Consider the following 22946-nt stretch of genomic DNA (forward strand, 5'->3'; position numbering starts at 1 on the left):
CTAGACAATATGAACATAATCTCCAAAAACATATTTGATTTTTTAGCACAGAAAAGAAAAAAAGGCTACTCCAGTTAGGGCCCGTTTAGAGTACCTATACAAGTGCCCTGGCAGAGTCGTTATGCACATGCGTACCTTGTGGGGCGAGCAGAATCGGAACACATCCTTAGATGCTCAGAGGATCGCTTAATTGCACCCTTGACCTTGCATGCAAGAAAGAATAGGTCTTTGTCCATTAACTAGGACAAATAACAGTGACTCGGATGTCATTGCAATGCAGTTAGGAGGCTCTACTTAACAGAGGTTGAGCACTCTCATAAGTATGGCTCATTTCACACACAACTAAACACACTGTAAGCATCTGTAAACACCGTATTATTACAAGCAAACAATCGCCACAGCAAATGATACATAATGATCGGAGCGTTTGCTTGGAACACAGATAGTAATCTGGACTGCTCCTATGAAAGGCATGAGTGGTTTGGGAAGTATGTAAGCAGTCCCCCAGAGTTAGTCTCAAGAGTTATAATGTAGGACCCTAAATCAAATATCATTCTTTGATCACAGCAGTTGAAATCTGATTTTAAAAACGTGCTCACATCCAGATGGAGCCTCTACGCTGGCGACGAGGAGTCTCTCCATCGCGTCGTTTCGCTATGTGGAGCAGAGATCATGCTGTTTGCTCTCTGTGGTTTAGAGCCTCTAAAAATAGGCAACTTTATTGTGTGAGTGGCCACAGCAGCCTCTCGTCCCCTTTCTGATCTTTCGCCAGAGTTTGTGTAAAGCTGCCTAATGTGCTCATAAATCAAGCCTGGTCAGCCAATGCACACAAGAATGTAAAGAATCCAATTCAGACTCCATCCACTTTGCCTGCTGTCTCTTCAAGTCTATCTATAGTTTTTAAGCACCGTCACTATGAAACCTCCATTCCCTTTAACTGCTTTCAAATGAACCTCAGTCCTGTTTGTCTTCTTTAAAGTCACTTTCTTTGACATTATGCCTTGAGTGTTATGGCCAAGACACCACTCTTAAGTTGCATCCAGGCCTCACATTTTATAGAGGTGTCCACCTAAGACTTCTTACGCTTTAATGAGATAATTCGTATTATATTTGGAGAAAATTACTGTTCAGGTCATTACATTTTAAGAGGGCATATGCAACTCAGTGGATGCACTTGTCTGAATTTTACCTTCACCTGCTTAAAAATAAAAAGCCAGGCTTATGTACTGTATGCACTTTATGTGCATACTCCAGAAATGATTCCCACGGCTTTGCAACTCACTGAACAAGTTGCATTAAGGAACACATTCCCGTTTTTGGTTTGGTGAACAAAGCAATATGAAAAGGCTGCCGTTTAATGAAAATACTCTCTTTAATATCCAGCGGGAGGAACTGGAGGGGAGATGCATTTCTAATGGTGGTGCAGAGAGAGGCCACCGGGAGGCCAGCTCCTGCTTTGCATAAAGAACACAGCCATGCTGTGATGGATGATGATTCGCTTGTACTACAGAGCAGCAGCCGGGCGTGCTTTTCACTGGCGGAGAATACAGCAGCCACGCAGCAGAAACGAGGGGACAGAGGTTTAATTACACACACGGAACACCACGGTACAATTCAACTTTTGAGGTCAGGATTGACAAGTTTGGCCCATCTTAGGATCCATACCAATTTGTTTATTAATGATACACAAAGCCACATTTCCAAAATCATATCATCTTGATTTTCAGTGACATGTTTTTAGTTGTGATCATTGACTGGGGGTGTATTGCGTTATTGTTTTATGAACCCATCATTTGAAAATGAAATGAAAACAGAAGAACATGGTCTTCAAGGAGACCTTCTGATTTCAGTAGATTGCTAATCATTCTGGTGAAGCAGATCACTTGATTTTCTCTACCAATCTTTATTGGCTGAAAGACTATCAGTTTCCCAATTAATTGGTTTTATTAAAAAGGCCATGCCACAGACTTTGCTTAATTGATGCTCCTGGTGCTATTCCACTCGTGATCATTTATAGTAAATAATCCATAGCCATTTGTTTTTTTACTTGCTCAACAGCATCAATCATTCCTTTGTCCAATGATTTCAGGCATCATTATTGAGCTCTTTGGAATGACATTAATTAATCAGATAATTTGAAAATGAAAATAAATTTGCAACTTCTTAATGGGGAAAATGTCTATCTGCTAGCTAGTATATAAAATGACACGAGATGACATACTAATTAAATTGAATTAATAAGCCTGGATAACAGCCCGCATGGCCACATTGCCAGCACTGAGTATGCCATACTAACAGAGCGCTATGTGGGGGCGGGAGAAGACAATGGGGCTGTGCAGAGAAGGATGAGCAATCCAAACCTGCTCGTCCTGACTTGTATGTGCTGCGCTTGACTCTATGAGATGAGAAGGCTGTGGAGGGCTAGAGGAGTGTCTTGGCAGTGCTCTTGTCATCTCACCCAGCGGGTTGGAGAGCCGTGCTTGGAGCGCTGGAGAGACTGCCTTGTCTTGATGATTAATGGAGGAGGAAAAGGAGGTGGGGGAGGTGGGGAGACATGTATGCACAGATTATGTTGTAAGAATACAAAGTACAATGGTGCTAGCTCTGTAAAAAAACAGTTTACCTTCCCTTTCTTTGGATTTCCAGGTAATTGTTTGTTAGTTTAATAGGTTTATTGTGAGACTAGCTTAACTAACATGTCTGTGTTTATGTTCCATTCTGCAAGCACTACATGATTCATTGAATAGTGTTCAAATATATCACCAAACAAAAAGAAAAACAAACTAATTATTTTTTCAAGACCCACCATCATTTTATTAGACAAAATGAATCACCATAACCAAATCTCATGTACATTTCTCAATTATCCTTCAAAGAAAATATTTGTATTCTTGAATGACAAAACCATGGAACATATACACATGCAGAATCATCCCCATATTCTGGTAAAAATATTGCTTGAGAGATTTTAATTTCCCTTCCATAAAACATGGTATATTAAGCTTTCCACAATCCCGGTGAAATGCATTAACTAGAGCACATACATTCAACATGCACTTCTGTCAATGTCAGTGGGGCAATAATAATGGCTGTAGTTATCAGAAGTTGACTTGATAATATACAAATACCCATAGAGTACAATGAGACCAATCTCTTTCCCAGTGTACATATGAAGCACAAGGGAGAACATTTCAGTTCATTCAATTTGCTCTTTTTCAGTTCAACTTAGATCTTGTGGTTAATCATACCAAATTCATACCTAGCAGTAAGTGAGAACGCACATGTACCAGTCAGCTCATAGCAACAGTGACTAAGACTGTCTAAGAGTAACAGTGCTCTTAGAAAATATGTTAAAAGGAGTCAAAAGATTTGTTGGCTTTTCTCACCCTTTACATATACCATACTGAAGATGATTTGTGATGGATTACTTCAAAGCACTGAAACATGCACACCCTGCAATTAAACTTTAATCTCAGACAAAAGTTAATGTAAATCTTAAGAGGACAACAATGCTGTTATTAAGGCCTCCCTTTCATAACACATTTTGTTTCTGAGTTGCACAGACAAAAACATGGAAGTTGGCCGGGATCCACACACAACAAGCCAAGAGCAATATATCAGAGAGAGGCAAGATTGTCCACAGCCAGAACCTCCCATTCACACACTGATAACGAGAGAGGGGGCTGCTCTCGGCACCCTCCCCAGGAACACCACACATGTATGGAGTTCATTAAAGTTAACAATTCCCTCTAAATCACCATGCTCACCACCACAAATCCTGGCTCCCCACTACAGACCTGGCAGCTGGAGAGGACAAGTTCTCGTAGTAGTGTGAAGCCGCCGACTGGGCGCTACGTCAGGGAGAGTTAGTGCTGTTGACTGGGACCTGACGGACGCATGTGCCCCGGCGCACAGAGGCGGCTGCGCAGGTGTGTGACTACAGGTGTGTGAGCGTATGGGAGGTCAGAGAGAGCCCTTGACCCTGGTGATGGTGTGTGCTGTCGTCACCCTCTAAGGCAGAAGGTGACCCAACAAGTCCAAATGCTGTAGAAAGATCCAGTTCAGGGTCCAGAACAGTGCAAATGGGCTGGGAGATGGCCAAGTCCCTAGGCTTTCCTTTGCCGTCATGTCTAATGCCTTTGGGTTTATCAGAATTGGTTGCCGTAGGCATATAATAGCCAGTGCTTAGCCTTGCTGTGTGATCAGGTATCGCACAGAGCAGGTATGTGTGGGGTGGTAAAGAGATGTCACCTTGCTGACAGGTGTTAATGCTTCTGTATGGAGGTGGAGATGGGGGTCCAGCTGGGCTGCGATGACACATGTCTGCTGCAGAGGCATTCACTCGTCCCATCGCCATCACCCGTTCCCTGTGGTCCTTCTTGCACTTCATGCGACGGTTCTGAAACCAGATCTTAATCTGCCGGTCGCTGAGCTTCAGTAGAGACGCCATCTCCAGTCGCCGCGGGCGACACAGGTATGCGCTGAAGTGGAACTCCTTCTCCAGCTCCAGCAGCTGTGAGCTGGTGAAGGCTGTGCGCGCTCGCTTGCTATTCCCCTTGAAGCCGCCAATCCTGCCCGTCACCGGGAGATGGGCTCCATCAGAACCACCACCTGCTTCACCTGTGGAGTGACATGACAGATCATCAGTGTCTTCGTCAAATCACTTTGCCTGGCCTAGAGATATCTTGTTTTCTCTCACAAAGAAAGGTTTCCGTGTCAATACTGACAAGGAGACAGGAATAATTCTTACTTCATGTTTGATGTTTAAAAACAGTATTTGCTGGCAGCTTTCTTCATGGGGTTCTTCTTAAGAAGTCAGTCACATTTCTTTGTGAATTCAAAGATATTTTGCTCAGTGTCCTATCCTCAGAGCGACCCCTATTCAGCAGAGTAACTGGCCTGCAACCCATTTGCCTCTGTGGCTGCATTCTAAATGGGTTATGAAGAATCGACTGGGTGTCTGAGTGCACGGCACCCAATTTTAAATGGTTTAAACTAGGAGACTGCTATACCGCTCTGTACCATTCGTCTTAGCTGCCCATACAGCAAATGCAAGCAGTTTATCATTTTATCATTTCACTTCAAAATGTAAGTACAACTATAGTCTGGCTTCACTTCACTTGACTCCTCCTGGGCAATTTACACCTTAATTCTTCTCTTAAATCATGCAGTATTTTAAAATGTTCGCCATTGGTTCATAATGTAAAGTCTTTCTGAATCCACAATGCATAAATGGTTTCATTTTCATGTCAAGGAGACTTAATATTCACTTAGCAATTTCTACATATTTAATGATGTTATGTATGAAATCAAAATCCTAGATAGTCTGGATTCTAACCATTTTAGAGAAATAGGCATTATAGTGTAGAATATTAGACATTGTGCTCATTTGAAAGTCTGTCCTACTGGGAGTCCATTACGTTTTAATTACTTCTCTGCTCTGTGGTTAAAGACAAAGGCCATTAAATCGAGAGGTGCAAAGTACAAATGTACAGATAGTGACTCAATCACCATGTGCCAAAATGTGTGCACATCATTTAAGAAACTTAGCATCATCCGATCAAGTAACTTAAGTACTCAAGAGTTCTGAAGTCAGGTCATGGAATGTATACTGTTTTACCTCACAGTCTCTATAGATGGCACTAAGAGCCTCATAACTTAAGGATTTACTACAATTCAACTCAGCAAGAAAAGGTTTCTGCTGCATTTCATCATTCACACTCCTGAACTGCAAAAATACTTCTGTATTTCAGTCCAAATTGTTTTGATGCACATTAGTCCAGAGCTGATCTCTTGACCTATACCACTAACCTCAGGAAAAAGAGATGACAATCATGAATACATGATTCTAAAATAGCATATTGATCCATATCAAGTGTTACACCTGACTGCATCCAACTAAACTCAACATTCTAGTGGGCTTAGCCATATTAATGACCCATGCTTAGATGGATGTTCTGTTACCTGAGTAGACTTGTGGTCATGAGGTGATCTGATAGACTTGCCCCATGATCAGAATCGAATAATATTATACAATAAGGCTTTGTCGCTGCTTGACGTTTACTAGTCACTAAAGCGGTGTTAAACGTCAGGGTCCCGTCAAGAAACAAACAAATCTTCTTCAAAGAACTTCACTTCATTGCTCACTTCACATTCTCTTCATTGCTCACTTGTCATTCTCTTATACTAATCGTATCGTTGTCATTACTGGCTGTAGAGTCAACGGTGATTGACACATTGTAACTTGTCTCACCTGTTTTTGAAGTAGAGTGAACCACCTTCTGATTGTGGGTCGGTCGCATCTCTTTCATCCAAGGGTATATGTGCTCCGTTGAAAGCCAGTGAGGGTAAAACTCAACACTCTGGCTCGAGCATGCATCTCCTGCAACGCTTGGACCTCTGTCCGTGGGGCCCTGGGAGCTCCAGTGAGCGTGAATCTCACTTGAGATACGGCTGACATCACCAAGATTAGCGCTTGTTTGAGAAAAGTCAGTGCGCATCGGTAGTTCCGGGATATGGCCTCCGCTATGTCCCGCGCTGTGTTCCAGATCACCGCCAAACACTTGCGCATAACTTCCATCCTGTAGATGACAGGAATAAGATTTATGATTAGCTAAACAAGTGCCGAGTTGATGGAAATCAGTTTGATCAGTATTCAATTTAACTGTAAACATTTTGATAATGTTGGAATGTCCTGTAGTGGGTCTAATTCCTGTCTAATTCCTTTAATTTCTGCAAATATAATTTTATCTTTATCGCTAGGGGGGAAAGGGCAGAAAAAATAACTGTTAAAGCTAATTCATACGATGAGAACATGAGTAAACCTTTATGTCACGTGGAAGTTTCCTCCAATGGCAGCACGAGGCAAATGATGCTTGAGTTGTCAGCTGTCCGACAACTTGGAGTCGGACAAAGAGTCTTTCCCGGCATACCAGGCAGTTTTGTATTCCTCACATGACTCTGAAGAAAAATAAAACAAAACATTGTATCCATGGTGAGACAAAGAAGTATGTAGGCTATGTTTTTAAAGGGTCGAGAAGAGGGGCTTGTATTGTATGACTGGCAGTTGGAGACGAGAGATGAACCGCGTACCCTACAGTAATGATTAGGCAACGATAAGTGATATCTACGTATTACGACAATCATCGGTGGATGTTGTGCTTTCATTTCAGAACTTCATTAGATTTAGCCTGTGTGCCAATTTTAAGTGAAGTCACAACGACATCTCCGGACCTGAAAAGTAACATCGACCGGCTTTTATATGTGGTAGGTTCCATTAAACAATTTAGCCCGGGTGGACTGGGAAAAACTTGCCATGTTATTTAACTCGAGTAATCTTTGCCGTCCTTTCGATAATCTCTTGTCATTTTCCTACATATATTCATAGCAAATGAAGTTTATTATGGTCTCCCATCATGTTTATTCCTTAATAAATGTTTTATATGTGGCCTGAGTTTTTTTACATCGGTCTTTGTGACTGTGTGACATATGCTATAATAAACTGTTTATTTCATTATTATATTGAAAGTGTATTCAATAAACATGACAGAACAACCCTCGTAGAGCCTACTTGTCACGTATTGCGGGAAAGTGCACCTTTTACCTGAAGGCAATCGACTTCAATTGCATAAATGGGAGGGGTCAAAACAAAGGCGTTTTGACACTCATTGCGACACAAAGACGGAGAACCTTACAATAGAATTCACTCTTGCACAAACTAAACTATGTTGCTACCGACTAGTGACATAGCATATGCAACTGCCTTTCTGCACAGTGATAGTCTATGCATCTCAACCTTGAACTGTACCACTTCTTATTTTGTTTCGAGTCATGTTATCGACTGAAAAATGAACGTCATAATACATCGATGTCCCGAAGAACAAAGAAAGCCGGAACTGTACAGTGCTTAGGAAAAACAAACGATTTCTTGAAATGGAAATGTTTAGCCTATAGGCCAATCTGTCTCTTATGAAGCTGACCTAAAGGAACTTGTTGACCTCATAGGCTGTTTAAAATGCTATTAGTAGCCTATAGTCTGTATTTTGTAAAAGGTGATCTCGCCTCACCTAGCCCTCACAGAAGTAAGTTGCCCTAGCTTTGCATTTATTGCCCTCAATAAGACAGGCTGGTATAAAGCTCAGACAGCTAAGCTAGTAGCCTAATGCATAGGTTAGCGGTCTTTAAGATTTGACATTATTACTTTAACGTTTTTGTTGATAAATAAACATGAAAGCATAAAGGCATGCATGATATTTATTATTTGGTCCAGCTTCACAAGATGGCCTATAACTAGTCTATGAACACCCGTTTGTGTTCATTTTAACTGTTAATTGTTGCTGCTGAGAATAAACACATGCAGACCCAGTAGTCGCTTTTGACTTTACGATAATTTCATTTGACATTTTGTACACATATCGAAAATAGTCCATTCTCAATATAGGCTTATGAATGGGCGATGCGCGTTCTGGATGCATAGTCAACCCTACTGTTCCAAGTGTGCCACGAAAGCCACTCTTCAGAGTTGCCGCCAATAGGCTTCTGGTCCCTTTCAGTCAGTAACACAGATCTTCTGAAGTGCAGTGAGGAGAGATCCAGTAACATGGCCTGACCAATAACTTAACTGCATCAGCCAGAAGCACAGTAGGTTACGTTACCAGTAGGCCTAGCTAACTCTAAATCATAGTCAGCCTTGATATAAAATGTCGTTTTTCTAGTGAACAGAAAGGCTTTCCAACTAATTTAATTTCGCAGATTATCAAACTCAAATGTCGAGTTACCAGGAGGTGAATCAGACCAATAGGCTAAGCAATCTGCCCCCTCCAAAAACAAACAAACAAACAAACAAAAAAAACCCAAAAATACTTTGTCGCTTCAGTCACAAAGTTGCACACATTTTATAATACATCCATTAAGGAAGAGTATCAAGAAGGCGGTCTTGCCCTTATCTTCTTCAATTGCACCACTAAAATCAATCTTGTTTTAGGAACGATTTGTTATCCAGAGCTCAGTGAATTGCTGTCAAAAGGCTTGTCACATAGAAGCATTCAGCATGCATATTACAAGTCCAAACTCAGACAAGCTGCAACGCCATTAACATGAAATATTACTACACAGAAGTGTGGATTTCATGCAAGTAGATTCACTCTGCAACATTTTAAAAAATAGCACATGAAAAAACGATGCCAAAGTTACCTGCCATTGTAATTGGTGTTGTCTAAATAGGCTGCATCGTATTATTTTATTCTTTTAACCCTATGTTTGGTAAATTCAGTTAAAATTAGTAGTTAAAGGCAGTTAAAGGCATATACACTAGCCTAAAGACCATGAAAAAGGGCCAAACAGCATTTGTTGCGCAATTATAAATCGGAATGAAATCTTGATTAAATTACATGGGGACAGCATTTTTCCGGTGTAAAAATTAATTAGACTTCAAGGGGACAACAGCTTACTAGTTATCTGCAATCCGGCAGACGCAGCAGTGTATATAGGCTATAAAAATGGTATAGATTACGCGAAAGTGAAATCTTATTACAGACGTTGTTATGCAGTGTTTCGAAAGAATCAAATGGTGTGCTTCTTACATCGCTTTGACAGTAGAAATCTCAAAATAAGTTTAGTTTGTCTCTTGTGTCTCACATGGTTGAGCACATTCGCTGCATTTGAGCAGCAATCTTTGATGTACTAGCTCAGCAAGACCATAACTCAGCGCCTCCGTGAGTATACTACAATTCTCCGTGAACTCTGTTTGAACCACGTTGCTGGCAATAAATCATTTTTCTTTCTCTCACAAAAGCGCGCCGGTCTCTCTTGGTGTCAAGCCTTTTATAATTCCTCCTTACCTTCTGCGCTCTTGTGGTTGCCGACACAAACAGCTGCACAAAGCAGAATCGTTCCATGTCTGACCAGCAATGGATGAAAATTAAGGCAAAGGAAAAAAACAGAAAATTATGCACCTGTTTCCAGAATAAATAAACCTACATTAGAACAAGATGGTGCGAATGCACGTTGTATTGTTTTTGTATTTGTTTTCCTTATTTTGTGGCCTCTTTCTTTTGCAATGTTAAGGCAAGGGTAACGTACGTTTATAAAGCCATAACGAGCAACATTATGATGGAATTCACATTCACATTTTATTGAAATCCTATTCTCAATCTGTCCATGTTGACATCATGTGGACTGCTGCTGCCTTGACATAACTGCATGCAACACTATAACGTCCCTCTTTCAAAAACACTCTGTAGCTATGCCAGACTGGTGCAGACTGCTCTTGAACAAAGGCATTAACGATCTGTTTTCCATGCTCCAGTGTTGAGCATGAAAAGAGATAAGGAGGTGGATAGAGTGGGAGAGAGAGAGACTCTAGGAAAGAATGTTAATGGGTAGAGGATGTTTTCGGTTATAACGATGCATACAAATGGGCCTGTCTCGGTAGACCAACCGGAAGATTTATTGCAGATGTGTCCTGTATCGCTGTAAACAATGCAGAGTTAAATTAAAGCGCTCAGATCTGTGGAGTGCCCCTCACACTGTAACTAAAGGGAGGACAGGTGATGTCATAACACCACCAAGTTTCAAGTTGTCTCCATGGTGTCTCCACTATATGTTGATGTGAAGGAACATACTTAATTTCACTCCGATTTTCACATAAATTAGGATAGGTAAATAACAACATATAGGCCTAGCACATCTGTTTATAATTTGCATGTTTGTGAGATGAAATTGTAGGCTACACAACCCATCTTGCTTGCCAAATGCATATAAAGCTCCACACAGCAGTCGTAAATTTGCCGAAAATGTTTGGCAGACGTATTGTTGTTTTCAACTTTTATTTTGAAAAAAATCCTACCAATGCAATGCTGTATTATGCGCATAATAAAGATGTCTGCCTGGCCTCTGCAAAGAAAACACAGCCTAGCCTACAACAACCTCAGTACTCCGAATATCAGAAACGTTTACCTATATAATTAGAGTGAATGCTGAATAGACTTAATTAATTATGTAGGCATACATATAGTTGGTATATTCTAAAATGTCTCCATACTCGTTTTCCTTCGAGATTCAAAAGTTTAAATGAATCATTTAGGTTCTGCATCATGCCTTACGACCTCGACATGACCTCATACTGGCTCCGACGGGAGAGCAGACACCATGGAGAAGAGGACAATAGCCCCTCACACTCATGTCAACACAGAGGCCAACGGGCCCTGGAGGCCTTTCTCTCAAGAAACCAAAACGTTTTCTAAGCTTTAACCAAGTCACAATGGTACAAAGTGTGATCTTTTGATTAATTATCTGTTCAATCATTATTTTGCATTTTAGATATTTTAAGTGCATTTCAGACTTGTTTTGCAGTGAAATTTGGAGTTTATAGCATATTACTGTTGAAGCGTTGCTATGCCTCGGGAGTAGTGTTAGGCATGTTAGGCATGTTAGGCATGTTAGGCACCAAGGGATCTTTCAATTGATCAATCTGGAGGATTCTTCCATCTTGTTCCAAACATGGAACCTTTAATGACCGCTGAGAGCATTCTGGAGACTACAGATGAGGGTCTTCCCTGAAAGATTATGTCCGGTAGTGTCCACCCATTTAAAATTGATATACTGTTTTTAGTTTATCAGTGGGTGATAAAGAGAGAAGAAACAGAGAAGGAATGAAATGAGAGAGACTTTAAAAGTCTAATATATCTACCTTCTTCTGCTTTACTTGTTAAAAAAATAGTCCACCAGTCATTAATGGTCACATGTGTGTCTCATTAATGTGTCTCCATCACAAATCACTTATTCCAGAGGCCACACTGTTTGTTAATAATGCACCCTTACCCTTGATTTCACCAGATAGCAACCATCAGAACATGGTCATCATTGTTATAGGATTTCAGCATGAACCACTTAGCCTGTCTGACCAAAAAGCCAGCAAACACCTCTCACACCAAGACTGGCCATACCTCCCCACCTCCTCCCAGAAAAGGTTTCTACAGAAATGATCCTGGACTGCTAAAACAGGAGCTAAGCTAACCCATATCATTAAAGCGTCACATGCAATATACAGGGGATTCATGCAGCCTCTCCTAATGTACATGGTATGCTATCTATAGATCTGTAGTGCCAGATTGTACAGTAAACACCTAGTTCAAAATGGGATGATGATTACAGACTACAAACTAAACACTGATTGAGAAAAATCTTCATAGCGAATTTCAAAACATTATGGATTGTCATTATGGAAGTCATTGCCAATACAACACTCAATTATTGTACATGAATGGGTTTTTCATTGAAAATCACAGTTGAATGGTAAAAAGGGTGAGCAAGTTTGACTGTTACCTGAAGCTTCCTGACCTAACCTCTGAATACAGTGCGAAATTAAAATGATCAAGGGCTGAGGTCATATTTTCAGAGAACAATAACCTGATCAGTGAATCTTTTTACAGTCACGTAGAGGGCTGGCCCCTGTGAGCACTCCTCCTCAGGTGAGCTGATGCAAGCTAGTGCTAAGTGCTTTCTTCACATAGCTAGCATCATCTATTGTGAACACTAACAATACACAGGCTATAGCATAAAAATTTAATATTTTAAGAATACATTGAAATACTAAGAGAGTTTTGCTAAATATACAATGAGGTTTCTCGTGTTTCCCAATCAGTTAGTTGTCTGCCATGGAAAGTCCATCAGTTCAGTGGTAGCCAGGGAGACCATTTGGTGTGGAGAGAAGGGTCAGCCTAAGTGTAAGGGTGAGTGGGTGACATCCCAGAACAATAGCTATGGAGATGGCCTGAGCCATTGTGGACTCACCACTCAGTTTCTTTTTCTTTCACACTCACATACATTCAAATGATGTTAGCCCTTACATATAGGCACCCTCACCTCTACAAGGTAGGAATTAGAGTCTTTATGGCAATGTGGGCAAGACACTAAGCATAGGTGGGCAGACACACTCGTTCAACAGTGGTCAATGTGGGAGAATATCTCCTTGGAACTGGAGTGACCTCATGTTCAACTCTGGGCTTTTATACAGCTGTCACAGCAGCAGTTTAAACAGATCACTTGGTCACAATACTCTCAACAGATACTTTTCAGCAGCACCCTCCAAATTGTTAAGACTTCTTCAGGGACGTTTGAAGACAGCCTGTTATACTTTAGCTTAATGTGAAAATAAAGGTTTTGTAATTTCTACACACACTTGAAATATTCTTTATAAGGTTAAGGATCATGTTCGAGTTTTCCTGTCTCTGTAAAGTCTTCATATTTTGTTAAGTTTTGTCAGTTGAATGGCATCAAGATGGCTAAATAGTTGTGTCATGGCTTGACCATGAAATTCTAACGTTTTAGGCCTATATTAAAAAGCGCAACATGTAAAGCTAATGTCCATTTTGCTACTGGTCAGTCCCCCCCACACACAGTCATCTAGCCTTCATTTGGCCAGCACCAACCTGATATTTTTTGTAGCAAAAAAATATTTTTCTGATGAAGATTGTATGCAGTATGATACCCAATACTAACAAAGTTTCTGTTATACCAGTTGCTCTTCCCCGTTCTACGCATTATAATTCAGCATCTCTGTATAGGCTAGGCTAATCGTTTGTGTAATACCAAGATCAAGAGAACACCTTTTGACTTAAAGTCTAACCCCCTTTTTATCGTCTTGTAATTTAAGGAGAACACAATGGGTTAGGGACGTTAACATAATGTGAGAAGTAGACCGACGTTTCAGGGAAGACACTCACTGCAAGAAGGTAGGCTAATGGTCAGGAGCAGAGTTCCGTATTCGTTATGTTTAAGCGGGGTATTTTTCCCCTGATAATTAGCTGGCTGTGCATTTATCTTAGCTATTGACGTTCTCTTAATTTAACAAGTTCGCATTTTAAGATCATGTAGCCTCTCCGTGTGTAACAAACACGTCTGAGCTAATTAACTAATTAATTAATAAAAAGTGTATATGATGTTTTGATTCTGGTCTCCACTAATTGAAGATGCATTTGAATCCGACTGATGTTTCCAGAATATGGAGGACGTTTTTGTCCTGTTCGTGTCAGATCGGCTTCAAATTCAAGTTAGGAAGTTCAGCGCCATAAAACCCAGTGTTTTCTTATCTGTTAGGTTTAATCTTTTAAATGTGCTATAGAAATAAAGTTGACTTGACTTGACTTGACTTGGTGGACGAGTTTGCACTATTTAAATATGACATTATAGTCTCTCAATTGGCAACACTATAAGCGTGCTTGTGTAGCAATGCAGAATGAAATTCTTCACAGGCAAACCTATCCAAACAGTTTAACACGATATAAGCTCGAAACTAATGAGGCCATGAGTTTTAATGTCTGAAATAGTTTAATATTGTAAGTCTTTTTCAACTTGTGCCATGCATTTCTTAGAAAATTGAGACATTTTGTATAATGAAATGGGTTTAAAAATGGGAATAAGCCTACTTAAAAAGACGTTATATTTGAATGTAGACTATAGGACTATAGAGCATAATCCATTGGTTAAATGTGTGTGTGTGTGGCCTAGCCTTATGTGTTCCACAGACAACAAAAATGAAGAATTTCGGGGTTTGCTCATAAAGTTATTAAGACGTCTTCCCCGGGGCAAGTTTTACAACCGGAGCTGACAACTGCATGTACCATATATGTGTAACATAATATAGGCATGCACAATACACAAAAGCATTGCTTCGATACATTGTAGCCTACAAGTGGGGAAATCAATTTCAATTCAACAAACTATTAAAACAGCCATCTAATAGCGTGTAATAGAAACTAATATATATATGTTACAAGGAAGGAAGCAACAAAGCAATAGCCCTAATCTAGATGTTTTAGAGCATGGCTACCATGCCACACTTAACACTCAGCATTCAAACGCATCAATAGGCTATTTTATGAAAATATGCCACAGAACATCAAATATTATTCAGTTATCTAAATGTTTCGGTTATTATATTAACAATTAAAAACACCAATAATGCATAGCATATTTCCTAATGGAGCGATCTATTATCTTCAGTACTGCAATTTAAATATTAAATGTGTGTTTGTACTCACTACTCACTCGTGTCTCCGAGGTTAAGGCCTTCGACAATCCCACATGGAAAGGGCCAAGGTTACCGCTGGGTTTACAATTGTTGAGATTTGCCCGATAGTTCACCGCACACTTAGGTCACTTCAGCGAGTAACAAAAGAGCATCACAGTGAGATGTTCTAACTGCACAGCCACATTCATACAACTGCACAGCCTATAAAGAAAGAAAGCGCGCTGGCGGGGCCCAAGGAAATCTATGAGGGCAAGCACAGAAGGCAAGCTACACGTTGAGAGATGCAGTCAGGTCACGGGGTGCGAGAGGTCGGCCATCCCGGCTGAAATGAACTTAATGGAACAGAAAATGTGCCCTCGAAATGAACTCGGCCTTCTCGCTTCTCACCCGAAACTTCAATAAAGTACCTTTTCAGCTTCACGACATGGTGGCGACAGCATTTAAAGGAATAACCGGGATGCTGCGATTTAGGCATGCACATTCATTTCTCCCTGCTGTCCACTGGTATAATGGCCTCTGAACTGGGGCCTTCTTTTATGCGCCTCTCCAAAGTCATGGCCAAGTCAAACTAGTGCACAAACGTTCATTTTTACACTTGCTGGGACGAAAATATTAAAAGCTAGATTCAGGATAAATAGTTGTATGGATGCATGGTGTATTCTGAAAATACCTGCAAACACAATTAATAATATTCAAGTGCGATTGACTCCAACCGGCCGTAGGTGATTGATGATCTAGAATACCTCTTCCCTTTGTGCTTCTCAGCCCCCCCACCTAGTAGGCCGTTGTATAATCTTCATTCAAGTCACACCGGTTTACAATCCATCAAATTCAGTATTCATTTGCTGTACATCTTCAAGCATATTTAGTGCTATGTGAGTAGAGAAAACACATCTATATGTAGGCTATGGTTTACTCAAACAAAATACTACCAAGATATTGTGAATGCATCAGACAAGAATGATTTATTGGCTTGCAAAAATCACGAGTGTTTGCGTTCATTTGATTCGTTGGGATATTGCATATGTGAATCTTTCAAACCCTTTTACATCGAGTAGCCTACCATTCTAGCCTTTGGGGATACTGGGGTTCATGGATTCCTCTGGATAACACACTCCGGATGAGGACGTCATGACGTCGTATGGAACACTGACCAGCGCCACTTTTTAAAAGGCTGTGAGAGTAGGCCTAACAGAACAACGCAAATACTTCAACAGAATTTACGCCAATGGTTAACGACAGACAATGTGAATTCTTTCCATACATTTACAACAACGTTACAGACTGCATCATTGACAGGTTTTTATGTAGTTGGCATATGCTACTTTTAGGCTAAATGTGCAGGCTACTTTCAAAACAAGAAATTGTTCTTTTCAGTGATTTGCAGAAAATACAATTAGGCGCACCGCATACCACTGCTAGCTTCCACTACCATCATATTAATAGGCCTATCCTAAAATTGTATTTGCATCGGTAGTTGCTTATGCCCCCTGTTCACTTGTACTATTAAGATATTTTATCACGAGTTGTTTTCAGATCAGGCTTTATTCATCAACTACATAAATAGCATTTGAAGGGCAGAGTCTTAGATTAAGAATTACTTTGACAACTAAAACTTTGCAGGCGCAAAATTTAAATGTGTTGAACAAAAAAGCAAATGATCTGTGGAATACACAGTAGCCTAAACCGATCCCTTTTAATGTAACGTAATGCAGTGACGTGGCTTTAATTGCATTACCAATGCTTAATATCCTTGCAAAAATCTTGATGGGTTTTGCTGATGGTAAGTCAACGTCTGCACAGTCTGACAGAAGTGAAAATAGAAAACAATACATCTTTAAACAAAAGGTCTCCCTTTTTACAAGTGGCATTGATTTTCAAAGACATTGTGAGGAAGGTCCAATTTCATATTGAGCTAGGAACTGTCCATTGCAGTCAGTCCTGATAAGATCTCAAAGGAAGAGCTCAGACTATTTATTCTAATCGAATGCGAAAGTGATGACCAGTACAGAACCACAACTAGGCTAGCTATTGCTATGGCAAAAAGAGACACAGCTAATTTCTCATTAACAAGTAATTCATCCTAGATATTTACTTTTGCTATCATTCAGTGCCTGTATGAACCATACATGGGGTGGTCTAGGCCAATCCAGGAGAGCAATATTATTAATTAGTATATTTATTTAAACATTACATTTACCCTTACTATGGCCATATTTGAGCTGCACACCTTCCAAACACATTGGTTTCAGTACTTGATCAGTCAAGGTTTATTCACAAAATGGACATTTGGCCTAAATTAAACATGGATGATATTCACTCAAGCATTTTTTTAAACTAATAGACACTCACGTTTTATTGACCAATATGATTATCACAACACTAAACTGGATTTTATTGCATCTCACAATGATCTGCTTTAATAGCCTAAACACAACATCACCACATAACCAAATAATAATTAAAAATTTTTATACGCTGAGCAACACAGTATTTCAGATATTTTTCCGATAAACAAATAAGCTACTTTCAAGATCACCGTTTTATATTCTCGGCGGTAGCATGTAAATACAAAAAGGAATGTCCTCCCATCCTAGATATGAAATAAATAGAACAATTGTGCACTTCACCTTGGCAGCAGTGAGCAGGCTGTGGCCCACAATAATACTTAGATATATTGTCCATTTACTGCTTCATCCAGAACAGCATTTTCATACAAAACATTTTGCCTCCGTTTTAAATAAATTAAACCCTGTATCGCGTAAAAAATCCAGTGGTGTTCGCATTGATCCATGCTAGATAACATGCATTTCATGTAATTGTGGACTACATGGAAATCCCTTTTTACGCACAAGTTAACTACGAAAACAAAATATATTATATTCTATAAATTATCAGTCATTTCTTTCTGCTTCGTGAAATTGTTTTTATAACCTTGTAATATCCTCGCCACGGTCAGTTCCGGAGAGTTCATCGGTAGTTGACATGGTGCTTGGAGCCGAGGTTGCTCCAACAACGCTGACTGCAGAGGTTGTGCTGGACCCGCTGGATATGCCTGTGGAAGAGGACGATCTGACTTTGGTGTTGGGCAGCCTATGGTCTTTCTTCCACTTCATTCTGCGGTTCTGAAACCAAATTTTGATTTGCCGTTCGGAGAGAACCAGGGTGTGAGCAATCTCGATGCGCCTTCGTCGTGTTAAGTAGCGATTATAGTGGAATTCCTTCTCCAATTCTAAAACCTGCTGGCGGGTGTAAGCAGTTCTAGACCGCTTGGCTTCCGCTCCATTGTAATTGGGATTCGCTGAAAAGGGGAGAATGTGAGCAAAGAGCACAGAGAGAAAGGGAGAGAAGCAGCGAAGGAAGAAGTGGGTAAACAAGAATGTTTTGGTCTCTGAAATGGTGTCAGTGGAACATGATGGGAATGGGGATTTAAATACATCTAAAAGGTATATGTCTCCAAAGTGAGAGACATTCAAGTCGAAATCAGTGCTTAATTATTTATGCAACATTACAAAGCTTTTTTTCCTGTCCCAACTCTCCCTCCCTCTCGCACACATACATAACAAGAGAAGCCACATGGTGATACGGCTGCCCAGAGTATAGCTCGGCTATAAAATTTATGGTGGGTGTAATTACCAAAGCCGAGTCGTAAATCCACCTCAGTTGTGCCATTTCAAAGGCTTCTATCCTATCGTAGCAGGGGCTGCTGAGGAGATATGGGTTATAGGGAGTGAGACAGGCAGAAAGGGGGAGATGTAGGAGGATGAGAGCGCTGGATGGAGCACAGAAAGACACAAGTTTCCTACCGGTGCTGACGTGAATTTTCTTCATCCATGGGTATACTACGGGCTGCTTGGCAGAGGCTGTGCTGTTTGGATGCTCCGGTGTGGCTTGGTTGCAGGCGGCAGAGGCAGCCGGTGGTGTGGATGGGGACATAGGTAACTGGGGTTCACATGAGGCAGGTTGCCCCTTCCCTGCGAGCAGGTGCCCAGAGAGTGGTAGTCCATGTCCTCTTTGGGTCTCGGGCTCAGGGATGCTTGGGCAGCTATACTGTCGCTCCTGGTAGCTTGACCGTGGAGGATATAACTCCTGGTGGTGATGCTGGTAGCCAGTGTCCCTCGCGCGGTTGTAATATTCGGGACTATGGTCTGGGATGTAGCTATTTTGCGAATATTCCTCACATGGAGGAAATTTCGGATCGATGTAGTTAGAGTCCATCAAATACGAGCTCATGATCATTAATTTCTGGAGTGAAAAATAATTTTTCTAGCTTTGTCGTTTTTCTGCTCCATAAAGCCCTCCTACTAGCGAGCAACCCTGTAAAGTTACTTTTACCACGTGACGCAGTGGCCCAATAGCAGTGTGAGAGGTAGTCCCCGGATAAGGAACCAAAGATGATTCTAAATACACATTCAGTTGTCGCCATTGTACTCTCTCTCTCTCTCTCTCTCTCTCTCTCTCTCTCGGCAGCATACGCTCATTAAGACCAGTAGGTAGGCCTTACCTCCAAGTGATGCATAGGCTATTTATGGGGCACCATGTTTTTGGTGCTTGGGTCAGCAGGATGATTCAGGGATGGATATAGTACAATAAAGACGAATTTTGAATGAAAAGCATTATGTTGCGATCACAGAAAAGATATAGGCCTGTGCTGATGATGTGCTGACAGCATTAACCTGACACACTGATGATCTTGTTAACTAAACCATCTTTATTGTTCAACCATTAGATACATTTATGTCTTCGCCCTGTAGAACTGTATGTAAAAACTATGACAAAATGATCTGGTATGGAAAGAGAATAAGACGAAATCCTTTGTCCTGTTCAAGGGTTTAGGCCTACTTTGTTTATTATTTATTATTCAGTGAGGGAATTAGGCCAGCTGTTCATATCTGAACTACTTTCTCTTATTTGTTCATTAAGTTGTAAAAATGACAGAAGGGTCTTCTGAGGTTGAAGGGACAAGTACACTTCCGATTAGATTGGTAGCTTTGGCAGCACCTTATGGAGTTTTATGGGGCTATAAGGCCACAAATCAATGTGTTAAAGAGAAGAAGGCCCAGAATCCCCCAACAGTATCCCTCGCATTCTGTCCAAGAGGTGTTCATTCTATCCAATGCCTCTAATGCAAGAAATTATTCTTATTCGAACCAAATAACGTTTTGATTGTTTACTCTAGTAAAGGAAGTAGCCAAGTCTGACACATTCTGGCATACATTCGACTGCGCGGACACATTTCTGTGTCTCGGACTCGATGATATCAAGTGGAACATCAAAAACTTCACATATGTGGCTTTTAAGTTGCCCATGTATTCCTGTAGAGACGCATTTGCGATTACTTGGTTGTCACACAAATTCGGTTCTACAGGGTACATATAGACAACTGTTTGGAGAGGAAGTCGGAAGCTGGAAGGCAGGGCGACGGTGCTCTTCATTAGAGGAAAACAAAACAAACAAATCAAATCTCTACAAGGTGTGCTGACAATGTAGCCATGCTTAGTAGCCTATAACAAACTTGGTACGACAGAATTGTACACAGTAATATGATCAGTAAAAAAAAAAATCCAATATTTTTCTCTGACAAAAGTTCACATAAACTATAAATACTTAAATACAAATTAATTTCGTGCACATTTGTAATGAGATTTCAGGCCAGCGTCAACAGTTTCCCAGTTCAATCTATCTTTGAATTATTCTCAGAATGGAGTATTGTTCTGTGTTCCATTTATTACACAACAGCCTCATTTATCTTGTGTATTAAATAGCATACAGAAAAGAATGAAAACAGTTCTCCTATTTATGCAAGCATCACAATCAGTCAATAGTCCTGCAAAATACCCGGCTGTCTACATGATATGTATTTCAGAGCTTAACTTGTGAGTAGGGTTAACAGACATATTTGAAGAAATCATTTAATTGGTTGGTAGAGAGGTGGCCTCTTAGATACCGTAAGCATCTTTGGCCTGCAAGTCTCTTTTCAGTTTCATGTTAAAATTCAGTTACCCATAACCATGATCAGAAACGTCAAGTAGTTTAGGCAAATCGAATGTAATCCAGCTAATGGTAAATTACCAACACCTCTCGAAGAGAAATGGGGGTGTGATGTGGGATTGAGGGAGACTGAGATTGAGAGGGGGGTCTTTTTGCCATCAGATGCTATCAAGTCCTAACCTTTGAGGTGCCCCTCACACTATGAATATTCAGTCGCAAACACGCTGGACACAAAGCGGACGCGTGACAGCGCAGATGAAAAATAAGTTTCCATTGTCCCCCATTCTTTTCTGTGCTGCCCATTACCATATGACCGCGCGGTAACCTTCTGAAGAGTTGCATACATTTTTATCTATATTTTTCAGTAAAACATTATTAGACTACAAGGACTTCAAAATTACGAAGACAAACCCACGCGTTCTTTTTCTTTTGAAGCAGGATGTACAATTGCCACGTTACTTAGCTGGAAACTTTTTCGTTCAAAAGTGGACAACAGAGCATTTAAACACACTTGCACGTGAATAACCTTTTTCATTGCCTACCTTAACTGATAAATAAGTCGAGTCGCCTTTTAAACGAGCCGTTTTTGGAGGAATATGGATACATGGAATAACCTTTTCGTACACATTGTCCGTCTCAGTCTCAGAATATCATTGGGGATTTTTGTTCGCCCTAGCAGTCTAAAACGCCTTTCCTGCACCCCCTCGCCCCCTCTGCAGTGCTGCGGACGCATTTTAATATTAGTTAGACAGCCTGACCTGCATTTCACCTCACGCGCTTGACTCGTTCCAATAGTTCACTGCCACAGAGTTATTGATGGAGGACGAACGATGAATTCCTTCTGCACACAAATGACTTTAGATTTTGCACCTAGTTCAATAACTAGTTATGCTGTTGGACTAGAGGGGAGAAACTAAGCCTGCAGGCGAACTAATTTGATGTTTCATTTGTATGTTGAAAAATGCTTTTCAACTCAGAAACGTGTGGACACGTCGTGAAACACGCTCACGCATACATGTGCAAAAGTATCCTTCAAAACGTTTGCGCAAACACATAGGCTACTACAAAGACGATTTAGATAGATATGCAGAGATATATTTCTCTGAAGCACAATAATACAAGCACTGCGTCATCTTTCTGGACCATATGCAACATCACCTGGGCACTATTGGATTTAACAAATCTTGCAGTGGCCTTAAATGTAGGCAAAACATATTACAAGATGCAAGACTTTCTTGGGGGTCTTCACAGTAGACGATACGATTTTCCTGAACTCTCAATAGGCTAGTAGGCTGCGTGCAAAAAACAATAAGACCTGTGTGTAGCCTACTATTTTAAGATACATATTTCTGGATAATATTTTCAAAAATATTGATTCGTGGAAGCATTAGCAAACAACATTTAATCAAGACAAGTCAATGGGATGTGAAAACATCCAATCTCAGTCTTTAAAAATCAATTATATGTCTGAAGGAATCTAAATCCACAACAGCCTAAACCCTCGAGGGACACGTGTATTGACTATTTGGAGCAGAGTTCAGGTGTAGACAAGGTAATCGATTCTCAGCAACTTATTTTAACAAGGTTGATCAAAATTGAACTAGAAATGTATTAATTATTTCTTTTCCAAACTGACTTGACATTATTTGAACATGAACACTGTGAACGAAAATAATCATGCAACGCTATTCACCAATAGTCATAATTAAAATGACCTAGTAGCCTACTCATATTCACGGAAATGGTCATTACATGTAAATAAAGGTGAGTAGGCTATGTTAATATTAGGCCTACGATATACATGAGCCTGTTTATTGAATGACAGAAATAGCTCATGGTGCTTACGGTGGCAGCAGGCATTCTATGGCATATTTGTTTGTGCTCCATCTATTGATCATATCGTCATCTATGACTAAATTCTGAA

The 22946-nt window shown here is 40.4% G+C and overlaps 1 protein-coding gene across 13 annotated transcripts in view; it reads right to left on the minus strand.

Annotated features, from left to right (window-relative positions):
- Nucleotides 1–2796: 2796 nt before the first annotated feature.
- LOC121712825 (homeobox protein Hox-C4a-like) overlaps nt 2797–22946 on the minus strand; it is a 42562-nt gene continuing 22412 nt past the window's right edge. For 4 of the 13 annotated variants that reach the window (XM_042096863.1, XM_042096862.1, XM_042096864.1 and 1 more), the window contains exons 3-6: nt 16095–16219; nt 6825–6960; nt 6254–6581; nt 2797–4620 (exon numbers count right to left, since the gene is read on the minus strand). In XM_042096863.1, the coding sequence (XP_041952797.1) occupies nt 3938–4620; nt 6254–6500 (930 nt within the window). In that variant the 5' untranslated portion in view covers nt 6501–6581; nt 6825–6960; nt 16095–16219 and the 3' untranslated portion in view covers nt 2797–3937. The other 9 variants (XM_042096869.1, XM_042096866.1, XM_042096868.1 and 6 more) reach the window with 7 other exon arrangements.

Source organism: Alosa sapidissima, chromosome 7 (assembly GCF_018492685.1).
Source record: "Alosa sapidissima isolate fAloSap1 chromosome 7, fAloSap1.pri, whole genome shotgun sequence".
In the NCBI taxonomy this organism is placed as follows: domain Eukaryota; kingdom Metazoa; phylum Chordata; class Actinopteri; order Clupeiformes; family Clupeidae; genus Alosa; species Alosa sapidissima.